General features: G+C 34.7%; 2 protein-coding genes across 3 annotated transcripts; one reads left to right on the top strand and one right to left on the bottom strand.

The window, feature by feature from the left end:
- Window positions 1–11,778: 11,778 nt before the first annotated feature.
- Window positions 11,779–13,192, bottom strand: LOC123704590 (phosphatidylserine decarboxylase proenzyme, mitochondrial). The gene has a single exon (XM_045652977.1). It carries the CDS (start codon window positions 13,093–13,095, stop codon window positions 11,953–11,955), a length of 1,143 nt encoding a protein of 380 aa, XP_045508933.1. The 5' UTR covers window positions 13,096–13,192; the 3' UTR covers window positions 11,779–11,952.
- A 265-nt stretch (window positions 13,193–13,457) lies between these two features.
- On the top strand, window positions 13,458–16,705 carry LOC123704650 (zinc finger protein 431-like). Of its 2 annotated transcripts, XM_045653058.1 has the most exons (3): window positions 13,458–14,248; window positions 14,885–15,057; window positions 15,828–16,705. In XM_045653058.1, exons 1-3 carry the CDS (start codon window positions 13,642–13,644, stop codon window positions 16,221–16,223), a joined length of 1,176 nt encoding a protein of 391 aa, XP_045509014.1. In that variant the 5' UTR covers window positions 13,458–13,641; the 3' UTR covers window positions 16,224–16,705. The 2 variants fall into 2 exon arrangements, with proteins under 2 accessions (XP_045509014.1, XP_045509013.1); XM_045653057.1 differs by having other exon boundaries at window positions 13,458–15,057.
- Window positions 16,706–17,875: the final 1,170 nt, after the last annotated feature.

Raw genomic sequence — 17,875 nt, 5'->3', positions numbered from 1 at the left:
AATAAATAAATAAATAAAATAAATCTTTATTTCACCTTTAGGATATACAATATTGATTATGAGGCTCTGGCTCTCTTGCTAGGCATAGCCTGTGTTAAGAAAGCCAGTCCCTTCCCTTAATACATTGTGGTCCTTATAAAGGTTAAAACAAAAAGAAAATTTGTACAAAGGCAAATATTAAAAATAAAAGGGGGATAGCCAACCCAATGAATGTGTGGTGTGAGTGTTTGTGTGTGTGTGTGTGTGTCTGTCTGTCTGTCTGTTACTCAATCACGCCTAAACTACTGAACCAATTTTCATGAAATTTGGTATGGAGATATTTTGATACCCGAGAAAGGACATAGGCTACTTTTATCCCGGGAAAAATAGTATGAAAATAGCGAGGTTTAATTTTTTCCACAAATATTTAAAATATTAGTCATAAATATGTAACTTTGCAATAAAAGAGTTCTGAATAATCTTGAATATATTTTATTATGGTATTTATTAAGTCATAAAAGTTGGTGATTCACTTTGATAGATAAACGCAAATACATATAAACATCAGCATAAAATTTAATGGAAAGAATGACCGTCGCAGTTCGCCCAATGCTCATCTGTTTACCTGATGAAAATTATATTTAGGACTATTCTATGCCGGTTTCACTGTCTGGTTTGTTTCTACTTTCTGAAGTTTATCTGTCAATACGATTGTATTGATTCAGAATTGTGGTATTAACACGGTATTAATCTTGGTATTAATAAACTCAGAGCAATTATAAACCTAATTAGAATACAGGGTCAGTTTTCTAGTAACTTTTAGTAATCTGTGGTATCAGTTAAACACGTTAAAAACTATATAACATCTATAGAATTTACTCTTCTTAATTGTCACACTCTACATGGCTGTAACTCATGTTCTGAAGTTTAAATTCTAATCTCGCTCGTAAAGCGTCCATTCTAATGAACGCTAATCCAGGGGCTACCAACCTTTTTCATCACGGGCGCGGGCGCCCACTATACCATCCAACCTAGCTGTTAGAAAAGGAAACAGTCGATATAGGTACCTACAATATAAGAATATAAATTGGGTTAGGCAATCTCGTAGGTAACTATGTCATTTTACGACGCTATATTTCTTAGCGATTGGAGCACTCAAAAAAATGTACCTACACTCGAATAAAAGTACCTAAATTAAATAAAAAAATAAATTTTCTCTTATTTTTTGCAGACGGTATGTTATTTCATCTTTTTGTCATATCTCATGAATTTATATTTTTTGGTTTTTATGGCATTCAAATGCTTTATAAATATAAATTTATAAAGAATAGTGAAAAGTGCTTCATATTGGTTGAGATGGTTGTTAAATCATCTCAATAGATGGCGCGCGGTGTGTCCCTTAAGACACAAAACTGAAAGGATAGAATAAATTCGATTGCTCAGGCGGGTCACGAGTGGCTGAGTTGGTTAGGCATCCGCCCCGGAATGGCGCGAAGGATGCGGGTTCAAGTCCCGCCTCGTGATCGAATTTTTTCTATTCTTTTTAAATTTATATCTCATGAAGTTTAAACTGTTATTATAAAATCTCCCAATTCATTGGGTAAATCTTAATTTAACCTTCACGTATTCCAAAAACCAGAGGTTCTAAATCTGTGTTCTAAATACATAGCGTAGGTATATGTATATTTTTCCAATGTTCATAATTTTTCACCGATATTGGTAATTCTCTCTTAGATACAACTAAATAAATTATAAGACTTATCTTCTTAGCAAAAACCGGATATTAGTATAAAGAAATCACGCGATATTTGAATACCAGTCTTATCTTACGAAACTTGCAAACATCCACAAGGTAATGTCCGATAAGTATTCGATATAGGTAGTTATTTGATTAATTTTTTTGACAAATTTATAACCTATGATAACCTACTACTGGTGGTTTATCTAGCTTTTATTACAAATTATTAATTGTTTATTTATTGCGAGTATCTTTTTACCTTCATATTCGATATTGTTTCCCTAAAATGGCAACTTAGTAAAGTTATATATACCTAATCAGTAATCTCAAGCCTAATCTATAATATAAAAATGAATCGCAAAATGTGTTGGTAAGCGCATAACTCGAGAACAATTAATTCTTTTTTTATTAAATTTCTTGAAGGACGAGGATGGTTCTTATGGAGAGAACGTAAAAATGTACCACGGGCGAAGCCGGGGCGGACCGCTAGTCTTATATATAAAAATGAATCCCAAAATGTGTTGGTAAGCGCATAACTTGAGAACGGCTGAACCGATTTCGTTAATTCTTTTTTTATTATATTCCTTGAAGTACGAGGATGGTTCTTATGTAGAGAAAACGTAAATATGTACCACGGGCGAAGCCGGGGCGGACTGCTAGTTAATAATAATTATATTAACAATCTTTATAGGTAGGTACCATATTTCAAACACAACAGTCTATGCCTACGAATACAATATTATTTGTGATCCATCTTTACAAACTTTCATACCTTCTTAAAATACCTACCTATTACTAACGGTAAAAAATATTAGATTATCGCCAGCGTAGTGGAAAATGACTTAAACTTCCGTGGAAACAAAAATAAGCTAAGATGATACACTTGATATAAAAAAATATCAACGGTTTGTGTACTCTACCAACTCAATATATTTGCCATCGATTTTGCTTTTTTGAAGAAATCATAAAAGTTGAGATAACAGAGGGCGCCACTAAAGAAACACAACAAAATATATAATTTAATATATACGAAATTATATACGTTATATACGAATAAATTAAATGACGAAATCGAATTTCGATGAAACATTAATTAGTTTCTATGATGAATTTTATATTTTTGGGTTTATAGCATAAACCTATACTAAGTAACTAGTGGTCCGCCCCGGCTTCGCCCGTGGTAGGTACCTACATGTTTAAACTATCCTATCTCTCAAGTTGGATCGAACTGCACATGGTGTGCGAATTTTATTATAATCGGTTAATGGTTTAGGAGTCTATTGAGGACAAACATTGTGACACGAGATTTATATATATTAGAGAATATTATAAAGCTGAAGAGTTTGTTACCTAGTTTGAACGAGCTAATTTCGGGAACGACTGGTCCGATTTGAAAAATTCTTTCGGTGTTAGATAGCCCATTTTATCGAGGAAGGCTATAGGCTATACAGTATACATATATCATCACGCAAAGACCAACAGGAGCGGAGCAATGCGGCTTTATAAATTTATAAACTTATAAAGCTGTTCCCCGCGATCCATAAAAATCGATCGATTTCGATCAATTGTGCCGTGATGACGCGGGCACAACGCGGGTTCGTAACCCACCGAGTTCGTATCCGCTTCGTGATCGATTTTTTCTATTCTTTATCTATATTTATTATAGTTAATATGATATGTCTTATTTTTTCTAATTATTCAAATTATTTCCTTGTCTATAATTTTGTAAGTACTACTTGGAAATGTGGAAGTATTTGGAAATGTTAACTCTAGGTTTTTTTTTATGAAAATTGCTACATTCATTTGTTAATTAGTATTAAATACTTGCATTACAAGAATGGCTTAACCGATTTAGTAATATTTGATACTAGCGGTCCACCCCGGCTTCGCCCGTGGTACATATTTACGTTTTCTCTACATAAGAACCATCCTTGTACTTCAAGGAATATAATAAAAAAAGGATTATCGAAATCGGTTCAGCCGTTCACACGTGATGCCGTGACAACGCGAAACGGGTTTCATTTTTATACATATAATATAAAGATAGACTAGCTTTGCTCTTGGTTTTACCCACTTGGCTCCGCTCCTGTTGGTCTTAGCGAGATGATATATAGCCTATAGCCTTCCTCGATGAATGAGCTATCTAACAGTTAACACCGAAAGAATTTTTCAAATCGGACCAGTAGTTCCCGACATTAGCGCGTTCAAACAAACTCTTCAGCTGAAGCTTCGGGAGTGTTTTAGCAGTAAGAATGCGAAGTTCATAGGTTTCAGTCACCACGTCACACTTTTTAACCGTACCTACCATATTCGTATCCATTTGTGAGCTATCGGGACTAGATAGGGATAAAATAAAAAATCAAATTACATTTAAATAAATATATTTAAACATTTAATATTCAAAACGTTCGTACATTGAGCATCGAGTCGAAAATGAAATTACACAACGCTGGTAAAACGCTACGTGAGTAGTTTTCTTTATCTACCCTACATGGACGTATCCCTAAATAAAGACTGCTATTCACTATCGACAGTCGCCTGCGACTGACAATGTGAACATTAAATACGGCAAAGTCAAAAACTACACGTGTAACATACACGAGCAAATATAACATTAAGACAATCTGAGCTGCATTATTATAATGCTATGTCAATTATAAAATAATGACTATACAGTATACACATAGCTTAAACGGCAACACTACATACAGAACACATAGGAGATACGTCCAAACACACAATACCCAAAAACTAAGCTACCACACGTCGGGTTTAAAGTTGTGAACACTGATACATTTGGTCACTACTTTGAAGTGTAGAAGTGAGACTTCTTTTTATAAAACAAATAACGTCAAGAAAATATTTAATCAACATTTTGTCACTGTGAACACTATTCAAGAGAACAGTGTTTGTCCATTTATACACCACATATTAAAACCATAGAGCTAGCGCGCAAGAGCAACCTTTGTCTCCGCAACTATTTTGTCTCTTCCATAAACTCTATGGGCTACTAAGAAAGTGCGCGCACGTAGCGACGCAACTTCCTATAGAGTTGATGGGAGAGACAAAATAGTTGCGGAGACAAAAGTTGCTCTTGCGGGCTAGCTCTTATGTTCTGATTGAAGTGGGTTTAAAGTACTTTAAATTGTATTAAAAACCTTTAAAGACGCACCTTACTCTAGAGCGTACCTTACTCTAGAGCTGTAAAATTCATATCTACCCACTTTTAGATACTAGAGCCACCTTTCTTCTACACTTCATTTGCTACACTATTTTTGTGTGATGTCATATAATTATTTTAGCTCTATATGTACACTATACAGAAATTTTATTGTAATCAATACTTGATTGATAGTCGCTGCTGTAACTCTAGTCTCTAGTTTGAAGGGCCCTTGATATTGATTGCAAAAAGACTTAAATATAATAAGTTACGTCTTCAAAACTGAGAAAATATAGAAAAATTGACCATTTGTGGTGGGTTCAAAAGAGTCAATCTTTTCTATTTTTCTAACAAGTCTAAAAACGATTAGATCCTGCAGTTTGAATAAACACATGCTATGCTTTGGTAAAATACATTGAGACCAGAAAATGGCATATCTTTTTTTTTTTTAATTTTTCTATAAATGCTTAAAAATTAATATTTCTGTACAGTGTACAACATTCGAACCTCAAGTCCTAAACACGCATAAGTTTTTTAAACTATTTTACATTACATACATTCCACCTACGACAAAATTGCCGTTACAAAAAATGCCCCGGTGCGAACCTACCGTGATTGCCATATACAAAAAGGCATATAAAACTACTTGATAAATTTCAAAGCCTCTTAATTAGCGACCTTTATCTTAGTAAATAAATCTGGCCTTGTAGAAAACCTTTAGATATTGTTGAGAAAAGGTAAATTACGAACAAATTATCACGCTATTTTTTGTCTTGTTTTGAAATAATTATGGCACTCGCTCGAGATAATATTGGTCAAGATTATAGCAAAGCCAGCTGACGTTTTTTAATTGTACTTCATCTAAGGCCGCGTTTCCATCCGATTGTGAACCTCATAATTCTGTGAAAAACGATCAAATATAGCTGACAGACTACTTTGTAGCGGTTAGGCCGCTTTTCCACCTGCAAGTAGACTTGCTAGCTGCTGTCGGACAGACTGTCGGACGTTTCTTGCGGATGTTTTCTTACAGATGAAAACGCGGCCTAACCGCTACAAAACACTCTGTCAGCTATATTTGATCGTTTTTCACAAAATTATGAGGTTCACAAACTCTTAGATTTTACGTTTGTACCCCGATCGCTTAGTAACTACCGGACTGGATTGGAAATCTATTTTTGGGTGTAAACATTTCCGAAAATATTCAATGGACGTCATATTTTTGTAACACTTGAAATGGTTTGAGTATTTTAAGAAAGCTTCACGGGCAAACAGTTCATATAATGCTATTTGTACTTCTATCTATTTGGCCTTAGGAAAATTTATGTTAGGTTCATCGACATATAGCAAATTTCATATTTAACTTTTTCTCAACAGCTTCTAAACTCGAAAGGTCACACAATTGTTGGGCAAGCTCATGCCATCTCGCTCTTAACGTTTGACGTCATAATGATGGAAAGAGATGGTTGAAAAGCGCAAGCAAGACAGCTATATTATACTTAACAATAATCCATAATCTATGAATACCACAGTACGAAATTGAAGACAATTTGATGACTTACAATATAAACTACAAAGGATCTTGGTGTTACTATGACGTCTTAAAGCAGTAGTAATGCTTTTGTGAGACATAATACAGCCAAAACTATACTAGTTATAGGTTATCTACTGCCATCACTTTTCCAATACTGTAAGACGTTATGGTAACTCCCTGACATTTTGGCAAAATATAATAAATTATATTTAATGGGCCATCTTCACAATGGACAGAGTTGGCCCAACAAATGATCGATAATGAATACACCTTCAATGACCTACTATAGAGATTTAAGCCCAACGCTGCCCATTATGAAAAGGGTCCTAAGCTTCTGTTTACTACATAGATCCTTTGGTTAATACAAAAAATACCACACAAAGAATAAACTATAATGACAGTGCATCTCTAACAAATTTTGTGATAAACTATTTTCCAAAATGGCATGTAACATGATAAAATTTCAATGATGCAACACTTTTTGAACATAAAGCTAAACTATTTTGTACATTGGATTAAAAATCTCACATTAAAGACTAGTCGAATATATTTTTACAGTGATAAATCGCCCCAAAATCTTTTCTCGATTGTACAAAAGTTACTGAAAATATTCCGACTGTTCTAAGTTTTACATTCAATGTATATCTACTCTATTAACTAAATGACTATCTATCTTAAACACAGTTATAAAACCTCGATCTCTTTTGCGGGTTCCCGCGCAATTCTTAAAAAGTTTTTGCGGCTTACCGCGTAATTCTTTCCATAGAGCGGTGCGCCATCTATTGGTTTTGGAAGATTAAAACAATGAAATTATCGGAAGTATTATCTACTAAGCTAAAACATGCAAATCCCAATTTCACAGAATACTGTAGTTAAATACAAATTTGTGTCAAAAGCCTCGTTTTTATAATTAAACGATACAAAGGTACCATTCACGTTAAGACAAAGAATTCAGCTATTGAATATTGATTGTACGGCCATTCACGACGCGTTTTTTAAACATCACACATTGAAATATATTGCAGACCAACAAACGATATTCAAAATGATAGCCTATTTGATGTCACTCTAATAATAAACAGACGGGACAAAGGTCAACGCTCATTGTATATTAAATTTGCGGGAATTAGGGTTGTACTTCATCAAGTTCGTATTTAATCTTAGGGTTGTCACTTATTAAATTCAACCCTATTAACGACCCGATTATTAATTTATAACGAAAAATAATACTGTAATTCCAAAAGCTCAAAGCATAATTCATACTTATCAAAACCCGAATTCCATATTAAAATATACCTATTTTCATATTATCATAATTATATTCAATATAATAAGTAATGGATCTAATTCTTAAGAACTAGATAACTTATTATCCTTCCTACTTCATCTTGCTTTAAGTTTTAGAATCACACAATATCATATAACTGTAACTATTATAATGAAATTACATACTATGGGCTTATTTTGAATATCGTTAATTTGCATTATACTCCATGCGTATCCAAACCATTAAAATCATATTATTAGACTAATCAAATGCTTTAAACAGGGTTGAGCACAGTTATTACAAAATATGAATACAATTACACTCAAAGAAAAAAGATCTCACGACGCGTTATGGGCTCTCTTCACAATGGGCAGCATTGGCCCAACAAATGATGGTCGATGTTTGCCGCGAATACGACGATTGTGAATAAAAAATGTACAATGACGGCCAATCATAGGTACTCTACACTATCGTGATTGCCTCTACTCGCCCAATGCTGATCATTGTGAAGATGGCCCATAATCTATTACAGCCACCAATAAAAAATTTAAATGCTAATAAATACCTTAAAAAAAACACGCTTTGGGGCCGATTTTTCAATCCTTGGTTAAAATTTATCCGTCCAATAAAGTATTACACGAACATTTAAAATTTGTTCTGTAAACTGTCAATACCGTTATGATACATTTTTGAAATGGTACCTTAATATGTTATTTGATGAATAAGTTTTAACCAAGGATTGAAAAATCAGCCCTTAATGAGATAAATTCATGAAATGATTGTATTGTCACTGATCGTTCATAAGCAATAAAAATGTCTAACACATTAAAAATTATGGCATGGAATGCAAATGGGCTGCTAAAACATCAGAATGAACTAACAGCAGTCCTTGATATAGAAAACATTGATGTATGCCTCATCTCAGAGACACATTTCAACAAAGAATCTCACGTAGAATTCAAAGGCTACAAAGTTTATCACGCGCTGCATCCCCATAATACATCAAGAGGAGGAAGTGCTGTCATTATAAAGGAGAACATCTACCATTATCAAGAAAATAAATTCGAAAAAGAAGAAATACAAGCAGTGGCGGTCAGTGTAAAAACTAAGCATTGTCCTATCACTATATCATCCATATACTGTCCACCAAGGTATTCCTTGAAAGCAGATTATTACAAAAGCCTTCTAAACGATCTTGGAAATAGATTTATACTAGGAGGTGATTTTAATGCTAAAAACGTATACTGGGGCTCTAGACTGACCACAACCAAAGGAAGAGAATTACTATGTGCTATAAGAGACACACAGTGTAAAACTTTATCAACGGGTAAGCCAACTTATTGGCCAACCGACCGACAGAAAAAACCAGACCTAATTGACTTTTTTATTTATAAAAATATATCACAAAATTTTCTTCACATTAAGGAAGGTTATGACATGAGCTCAGACCACTCGCCTATCATACTAACTTTGAGTGAGAATATAATAATGAGAGAATGCCACCCTACTTTGGTAAATAAATATACTAATTGGGAAAGCTTCAAAAAGGACTTGGACTCTGTAATAGATTTAAAAACTCCGTTAAAATGTCAAGAAGATCTTGAGCGTGAAATCAGAAAATTTATTGTTAATATACAGAAAAGCGCTTGGAATAACACACCTTCTGTTAAAAAAAGCAAAAGATCTAACAATTATCCGCCAGAAATAATAAAACTCATAGCCAAAAAAAGGCAACAAAGACAGATATGGCATCATACGAGATTTCCACATGATAAAACAGTACTTAATAATCTTACAAAAAGACTTAAAAGAACGATTCAAAAGTTTCAAGATGAAAAAATGGACATCTTCCTTAGTCATCTAACTAGTGATCGCACGTCAGATTACTCCCTGTGGAAAACTACAAAAAGTTCAAAAAAACCAATGACGCATATCCCACCAATCAAAGATGTGAATGGGAGGTGGGCAATTAGCAACGAGCAAAAAGCAGCAAGATTTGCAGAACATCTCGAGCAAATTTTTAAACCCAATGAAGAGAATGAACACTTCGCTTCGCTAGTAGAAGAAACAGCAAATGATGAGCTAGAAATAAGATTGGTCAATCCAAGAGAAGTATCCAGTGAAATTAAACGACTTAGCCGAAAGAAAACACCTGGCTATGATCTCATTACTGGAGAAATCCTTAGAAACCTTCCTCGGAAAGCTATTGTCAAACTAACCACAATCATTAATGCTACCTTTAGGCTTAAGTGTGTTCCTGATGTGTGGAAAATAGCTGAAGTTATAATGATACCAAAACCTGGTAAACCACCACATGATACTACTTCATACCGGCCGATCTCTTTGCTGCCGATCATGTCAAAATTATTTGAAAAACTCTTCTTGAAACGGTTAAAACCCATAATCGAGGAAAGAAACTTAATTCCTGAATATCAATTTGGATTCAGAGAACACCATTCTACAATAGACCAAGTACATAGAATTACGAATATAATTGAAAAGGCTCTAGAAGAAAGAAAAGTCTGCTCCACGGTGTTTTTGGATGTGGCGCAAGCATTTGATAAAGTATGGCACGAGGGGCTTATACTCAAACTAAGAAATATGCTCCCAAAACAGTTCGTTGACATCTTAGAGTCTTACTTATCACAGCGTATGTTTAGAGTAAGACAAGATGATGCATATTCAGAGCTTAAGCATATAGAAGCTGGAGTACCGCAAGGAAGTGTTCTGGGTCCTATTCTGTACTTATTGTACACCTGCGATATTCCTAAGTTAGAGAACAACACCATTGCAACATTTGCTGATGACACAGCTATAATGGCCACAGGTGATACTCATGAAGAAGCAGTAGAAAAAGTTCAGATAGCTGTTAATACCATCTTTGTCTGGACGAAAAAATGGAGAATAAAACTCAATGAGTCTAAATCTATTCATGTAGACTTCACAAACAAAAAGCCAAATTATCATCCGGTATACATAAATAATCATGTAATACCTTATGAAAACACAGCTAAATATCTGGGTATGACACTTGACGCAAAGCTTCGCTGGAAGGCTCATGTCAAAAAGAAACGCGAGGAGCTAGAGCTTCGCTACAAGGCCATGTACTGGCTAATTGGGAAGCATTCATCACTTTCAGAACAAAACAAATTACTCCTGTATAAACAAGTCCTTATGCCTTTGTGGACTTATGGTAGTCAGCTTTGGGGCTGTACCAAACCAAGTAATATCAGAATCATACAACGGTTTCAAAATAAAGTACTCAGGGAGATCGTAAACGCTCCCTGGTACATTAGAAATGACGACCTACATCGGGACCTGAAAGTAGATCTCGTCACGGACATAATTAAAAAGAACGCTGAAGCTCACGAACACAGACTTCATCACCATGTGAACGTCGAGGCTATCCAGCTCCTTGACAACACGGACATAGTGAGAAGACTGAAAAGGACAAAACCTTTTGAGTTAGTTTAGTGAAGTGTTAGTGTAATATAGTGAGTGCTATTCATAAAGAACACATGAACGAAGTGTCTTCGCCTTAATAGAGACATTAAGAAAAGTGTTAATGGACACGTTCTTAGACATACTTTACCTAGCAAATTAAGTTAGATTTATATTACTCATTAGCCTATAGTATAAGGCTAGATCGTAATTTTCAATAATGATACCCTAAGTAGTTAGGTTCATTATATTAGGTGAAAAAAAAAAAAAAAAAAAACTGATCGTTGATACATATACAATGCTTGAATCAAATCTGTCCGTTTAAAGTGGGTCACAATAGTCTAAATGAGTACATACAAACATACAGTGAAGCTAATAAAAGTGTATTAAAAGAGATGAAGGTTTTATGATTTGTTCCTTATCATATTTGAAACATTGTTTATACATATAGAAAGATAAAAATTATAATTAATTAATATGTATAGAACTTTTATGTAATTAAAATTTGGTTCAACAGCAAACATTTGTGTAATAGAAAATTGGAGTGTGTGAAAAATAAATAATAATTTTCTGAGTTTTCAGACAATTTTAAAATTTTCTGCCTTTCAACAATTAAACACACCATATTACATAAAAAAAAAAACTTAAAAAGTTACTTACTCAATCAGGGACATTGTACACAATACATAGATATTACAAGCGTGTTCCATGCATGTATACATTTATCGCAACACTGACACTTTCTCATACACATAAAAAGCTGCTTATAGCAACAGGGACATAATACACATCATGAGAGCCACTTGGGCGAAATACACTATGTCATTGTAAACTGGTCATCTAGACTGTTCCTGTGTCATTTCTGTCAGCGCCTGACCCACGAGGACCTTGTCCCCGCTCTTTAAATCAAACGTAAAATCCGCGGGAGCTTCAAAGAGCAGTATCACTGTACTGCCCATGTTGAATTGGCCGAACAGCTCGCCTTTTTTGAACGACATCTTTTCTATTACTGCTTCGTCAACTCTGTTCCGTTTTCCTTTAGTGTTTGTTCTTAAATCTGGATCTTTGTATATTTCTATCGAGCCTACGTTTGTAGCTCCGACTGCTGTCATGCTGAAGAAGCCGTGTTTCCATTCTCCAACGTATACCGCTCTTTCGTTCATTGTAAACAGGCCTGGTATCAATTTAGCCATCCAAGGGTTAACAGATAATAATTTCCCGGAAAAATGACGTCGGAAGTTCGACGTCCAGTCGCAGGGCGCGTGGAATCTGTGATAATCGCCAGGCGCGAGGTATATGATGCACTGGTGGAGTATATTCTTTTTATCCTTTAACAATGATTCATAATAGTTGTTGCTTTTGTTCGCGGACCATGTATTCTCGCCTAGAAATTCTTCAAGGCTGTATGTGACACCTTTAACTTGCTCTATTCTGTCCGTCTTTGCGGGACCACAGTTTAACACTACTCCGTCGCAGGGGGATACGCAAGGCGCTGGAGATATGTATCTTGCTCCATCTCGCAGTGGTCGCGTAAAAAAAGCAGATAGACTCTTGTAATATGTAAGATCTGACACTGCAGCTTCATTTAAATTTACGTTGAACATACGGGCATAGGTACCATAAACGATGCTCCGTAGCGATACTGGAAGTTCGCAGGCCGCCAAACGGCCCCACAGTCGACTAGTCACTCGGAAAGGAAACATTTCGTAAAATTTTATTTCGACTTTCGACACTTCGTAGTCTATACTCGCGCGTATATAGCACCATCCCACGTAAATAACGCTCCCGAGAGGCACCCATCGTGTGAATATCGCTCGAAAACTTGTCCATTTAGACTTCTGGAGCTGAGCCGTGTTATTAATCGCCTTTGTCTGGTTGTGGATGTTCGATGTTTGCCTGAACGGCCTGTGCGGCTTCAATCGTTTGAACATAGGGTTTATGACTGGAAGGCAGCTCCGAATGCGCGTCGGCGGGAACATCTCGCACTCGGGCAACCTTCCGTAGCGGTTTAAAAATAAATTATGTTTATTTAATTAGTAACAAATAGTTTTGCGTACTAAAACCACCGTCCGATAACATCACAAGGCTACGAAGAATAATAAAAAATTTGTCAGATGCGTTCAGAAATCATGTCAACACGATTTTTTTATTATGTCTTGAAATAAAATATTTTTAGATACAAGCGGATACAAGTTACATTTTATAATATCGCATCATACTATGCATTTAATTGAGAATTACTATATATACATAACATTATTTTATTTAATAACAACGCAAAATAAATTGAAAACCGGTAATTATAAAAATAAACTCACAAATAAACTGTATCGGTTGACAGTTTCGGTATTTCGATCGATTTTACATTTCGTTTCATGTTTGACGTTTGTAAATTGTCTTCAAGTTTCATTGTAAATAATTGTGGTTGTTGTAATTGTGGAATGCGAAAAGTTGTTGACGTTTTTTTTCATTATTTTGTTTTTTTGATTTACTGTTTGGTTTCCCGTACCTCAATCTAAACTTCCATGTTCAGTTATCGCAATGATCACCATGCAGAAAGACTGTCGACGGATGAAAATATTACGGACGAGAATTCTGGCGCCAATAGTTTCAGTGAACATAATCTCTCGTCTGAAGATGATTTCCGTGGCTTTGAAAAAATCCCAGTGGTTCGTATAGAACGTTTCGATATATCTAAATATGTGAATGATGGGGAACACAGAAATGAGAATGTACAGTTGGAAAAAGACGCGGCAAAAAATTCGGCTGTTACGAAGTTTCTGCAGGAATGCGTCGTAAAGCTTGTTCGAGAGGACTTAGAGCAGTTAAAAGAAACGTATACTAAAAATGTGCTTCTGAATAAGGAGACGGTTAAGGACTGTGACGCAAAATTGATGTTAAAATGTAAGATTTGCGAGAAGGCGTATACCAGTGAGAAAAAGCTAAAGAACCACCAGGAAAACAAACATTTATTAGTTTACAAGCCTCGAGCCAAGACGCCGAAGCGTGTATCGTTTTCAGATCACGTCATCGTCCACGAAGTCAAGGAATACCACAGATGTAGGAAGTGTCCGAAAATATTCGAAAACTACACAGCGTTGAAAGTGCACATGAAAAGAAATCATAAGAAGCGTAAGTGCTACATTTGTAACTATTGTTCCAAGAAATTTGTCGATCGCATGTTTTTCAAAGTACATATCAAATTACACTGTGATGTTTGTGGCCAACTCTTGCTGAATAAGCAGAAATTGATGGAGCACAGGCGGAACGTTTGTAATGTAGTAAAGAAATACGCTTGCAAGACTTGTGACGAGTCATACTTTAGTGTTATGGATCTAAAAGATCACAGCTACAATCATATGGGTATATTTTTTATTTGCGACATATGTAAAGACCAGTTTCAAAGTAAATGCGAAGTCGCTCATCATATTAAGTTCCTACATTCCACGCAAGCACCCCAAGACTTGTTTGAAGTCCATACATTGGGTTCCGATACATTGTACACATGTAGATTTTGCGAAATGAGTTCAGTGGAGAGAGATGTAATAGAGAAACACATTTCCACCCTTCCCGATTTAACGAACAGAGCGATGACAGGTTACGACGATTTCTATTTCTGCGATCAATGTTGTAAACAGTTCCCCACGGAAGCGGACATGTTGAAACACAAGTGGAGTCACTTTTTAAACTCTACGGACAACTCGCAAGAGCGGCCGATGCGGAAGTCGAAAATTAAACAAACATATAATGCTAGTGAAAAAATTCCAGAGTTTATGCAGCCGAAGCTGGTTCTCGAGAAGATTAAGGTCGGCGGGCGGGTCGTGAGCGAACCGCTCAAGTTTGTCAAGGTTAAGAATGTGGATATACAGAGTGGAGAGATTAAGAAGCCAGTTATAGATCCTGTGTCCAAGAAGACTATCATATCGAAACATCAGTGTGCTGTGAGTATCGAATTTATCTTTTTTTAATAAAAAAAAAACTAGCTTACCGCCCGCGGCTTTGCCCGCTTTGTCTAAAACATAATATATTATATACTAAAACCTTCCTCTTGAGTCACTCTATCTATTAAAAAAAAAATATTTATGCATACAAAGTGACATAGGGACAGAGAAAGCGACTTTGTTTTATACTATGTAGTGATTTTCTTAATAATAATAGCACTTGAATTGATAATTGATTTTCAAACTCAAACATTTATTTATCCAATTGGACTTCTTCGAGAAGCACTTTTGAAACGTCATATTTTTACATATTTTTTACATTTACCACCAATTCGGAAAGCAGTATCTATGGAGAAGAACCGGCAAGAAACTCCATAGTTGCTCTTTTTAATAATGTCAGTATTACAATTTAATTACAAAATATGTAACTGTATATTATCATATTATGTACTGTATGTTCCATCTAATATTATTTTATTTTTTCAGGTTTTTATTATTTACTTTGCAGTATAACATTTTATCTACACTTATATTGAACTATGCATTGAAAAACTTACTTTAATTTAGGGCTGACTTTTCAATCCTTGGTTAAAACTTATTCATCGAATAACATATTAAACTACTATTTCAAAAATGTATTCTAATCGTCCGTATTTGAAAGTTTACAGGTGACATTTTAAAATGTTTGTGTAATACTTTATTGGACGGATAAATTTTAACCAATGATTGAAAAATTGGCCCTTAGTATAACATGGTCAAAACCTTTTCAGACATGCATGAAGTATTTCTCCTCAAACTACTGTCTCAACAGACACATACTGAAGGTACATAAAAAGTTCGACGATTTACAATGCCACCGTTGTGAAGAGATATTTGTGTGGCCGTCCCTTCTGCTGTCACATAACTGTATTCGGGATAACATACCGGAAATGCCATTTGATGACGCAAGACCAGAGATACAGATAGACAATATGCCGGAAGATTACATAGACGACTTCGATAGTGATATGAACTCGCTCGACTACGATATGCCTGCTCCAATTTGTGAATTGACGGAATACGAAAATGTAAGAATTGTACTGAACTATGATGACGGTACGTCGAGTACTAAGATATGTGTTAATCCGTTGCCCGATTATAATGTTTTGCAAGAGGTACCTATTTAGTTTTAGTTTGTATATAAAAAATACAAAAATTGTCCCAAACGAAACTCTGCCTATGCGTTTGGCAGAGTTTTATAATGAGCGATACAAAAGATTTTGAACATTAATGCACAGGCATAAGGTGTTAATTTCAATGAATGTCTTATACACCGCTCGGATATTTTATACGAACATTTTATAGCTGTAGTCTGGTTGTTTATAGTATGTCAATACATTCTAGTGTTTATGTATATAAAATTGTCTATCACAGTCGTAATGATATTCACATACCTACAGTAGGGGCAATATTGGAACTGCACGCTTAATTATTGGCTCCTTAATTGTGACGTGTATAGGCAAGCGGGAGCAATTTAGAGATTAACCGAAATTGCCCCTGCGGCAGGTCGGTGAGTAGCCGGCTTAACCAAACTTTGACAGTTTGACCGACTTATTTTTTTGTATATTCGTTCGGTCTGAGATCTAATATGGTTGTAAACTATTTTTTTATATCCCTAAGTGATCGTCTAGTATTCTATGTTATTATTTTCTTCATGAAAATGTAGATAATTAAGCTAGAAAATCTAAGAATTCACTAATCCTCAATAAAATTATTTTTTTAAATTATAAAAATAGTGACGTTAAAGAAGTTTAGTATATGAAAAACTAATAAAGATTGTAATATATATATGAGTATTATAAATCAAGTAGTAATTTTAATGTTAATCGTGTTATTTTTTTTTTTCGTATTTTTCAAGTTGTTTCAAATATATATTTTTTCTTTTTGTTATGTTTAATTTGGTAGTTTGACTTTGCAGCAAAATGTTTGACATAACTTAGTTAAAATCATTTTATGACAGAAAATCATTAAATACAGTTATATTAAAATGTAAAATATATAGTAGGTAAAAAAATATTTTGTTTACTTTTCTGAACAAATTTTACAAAATTAACGAAGTACATATCTATTATACATTCTAGAGTATTAAACAAAATTTAACGAGTTATTTTTGCGAATCGCAAATTTTTGCAAAAAGTATAAGAGCTAGCGCGCAAGAGCAACTTTTGTCTCCTTCACTATTTTGTCTCTCCCATCAACTGTATGGGGAGTTGCGTCGCTACGTGCGCGCACTTTCTTACTAGCCCATAGAGTTTATGGAAGAGACAACATAGTTGCGGAGACAAAAGTTGCTCTTGCGCGCTAGCTCTAATATCACGTCTAACATAAGCTTAATGACAATTTTTTGTTAAATGTTAAGAATAAAAAAATTGTAAGATGGTAGGCAATCATATTGAATGACATGCATTTTTTAGAATTAAAAAATATGTTTATTTTATTGTGCATTTCCGTTATTTGTTTTTAAAACTTACTTATTATAATATTGAACGTCTTTTTTATTGAAGTGAAACTTCTTTATCGGGGTTGGAAAAAAATTTAGTGTACAATTTTTTCGTTACGCGTTACATTTTTCCGTTACGCGCTATCTTTTCCTTATCCCTACCATGCGTGATTCGACGTATTTCTATAAAGTTGCATATAGTAAATTTTTTATTGAAAAATAAGGTCATAAAGAAGTTCACTTCTTACTTGTGTACACTAGTACACGCACACTTTTTTTTTACTCTATTGACATTTCTGAATTTGCAGTAAATCCATGCATTTAGCTCGAACATAGACA

Source organism: Colias croceus, chromosome 30 (assembly GCF_905220415.1).
Source record: "Colias croceus chromosome 30, ilColCroc2.1".
NCBI classification, from domain to species: domain Eukaryota; kingdom Metazoa; phylum Arthropoda; class Insecta; order Lepidoptera; family Pieridae; genus Colias; species Colias croceus.
This window is presented reverse-complemented; position numbering and strand designations above follow the sequence as displayed.

Bases quoted from the DNA above. Each gene is read 5' to 3' on its own strand.
- LOC123704590 (XM_045652977.1), bottom strand. From the start codon at position 13,095: ATGTTCCCGCCGACGCGCATTCGGAGCTGCCTTCCAGTCATAAACCCT.
- LOC123704650 (XM_045653057.1), top strand. From the start codon at position 13,642: ATGTTCAGTTATCGCAATGATCACCATGCAGAAAGACTGTCGACGGAT. The intron at 15,058-15,827 runs GTGAGTATCGAA...AAACCTTTTCAG, and splicing joins TATCGAAACATCAGTGTGCT to ACATGCATGAAGTATTTCTC.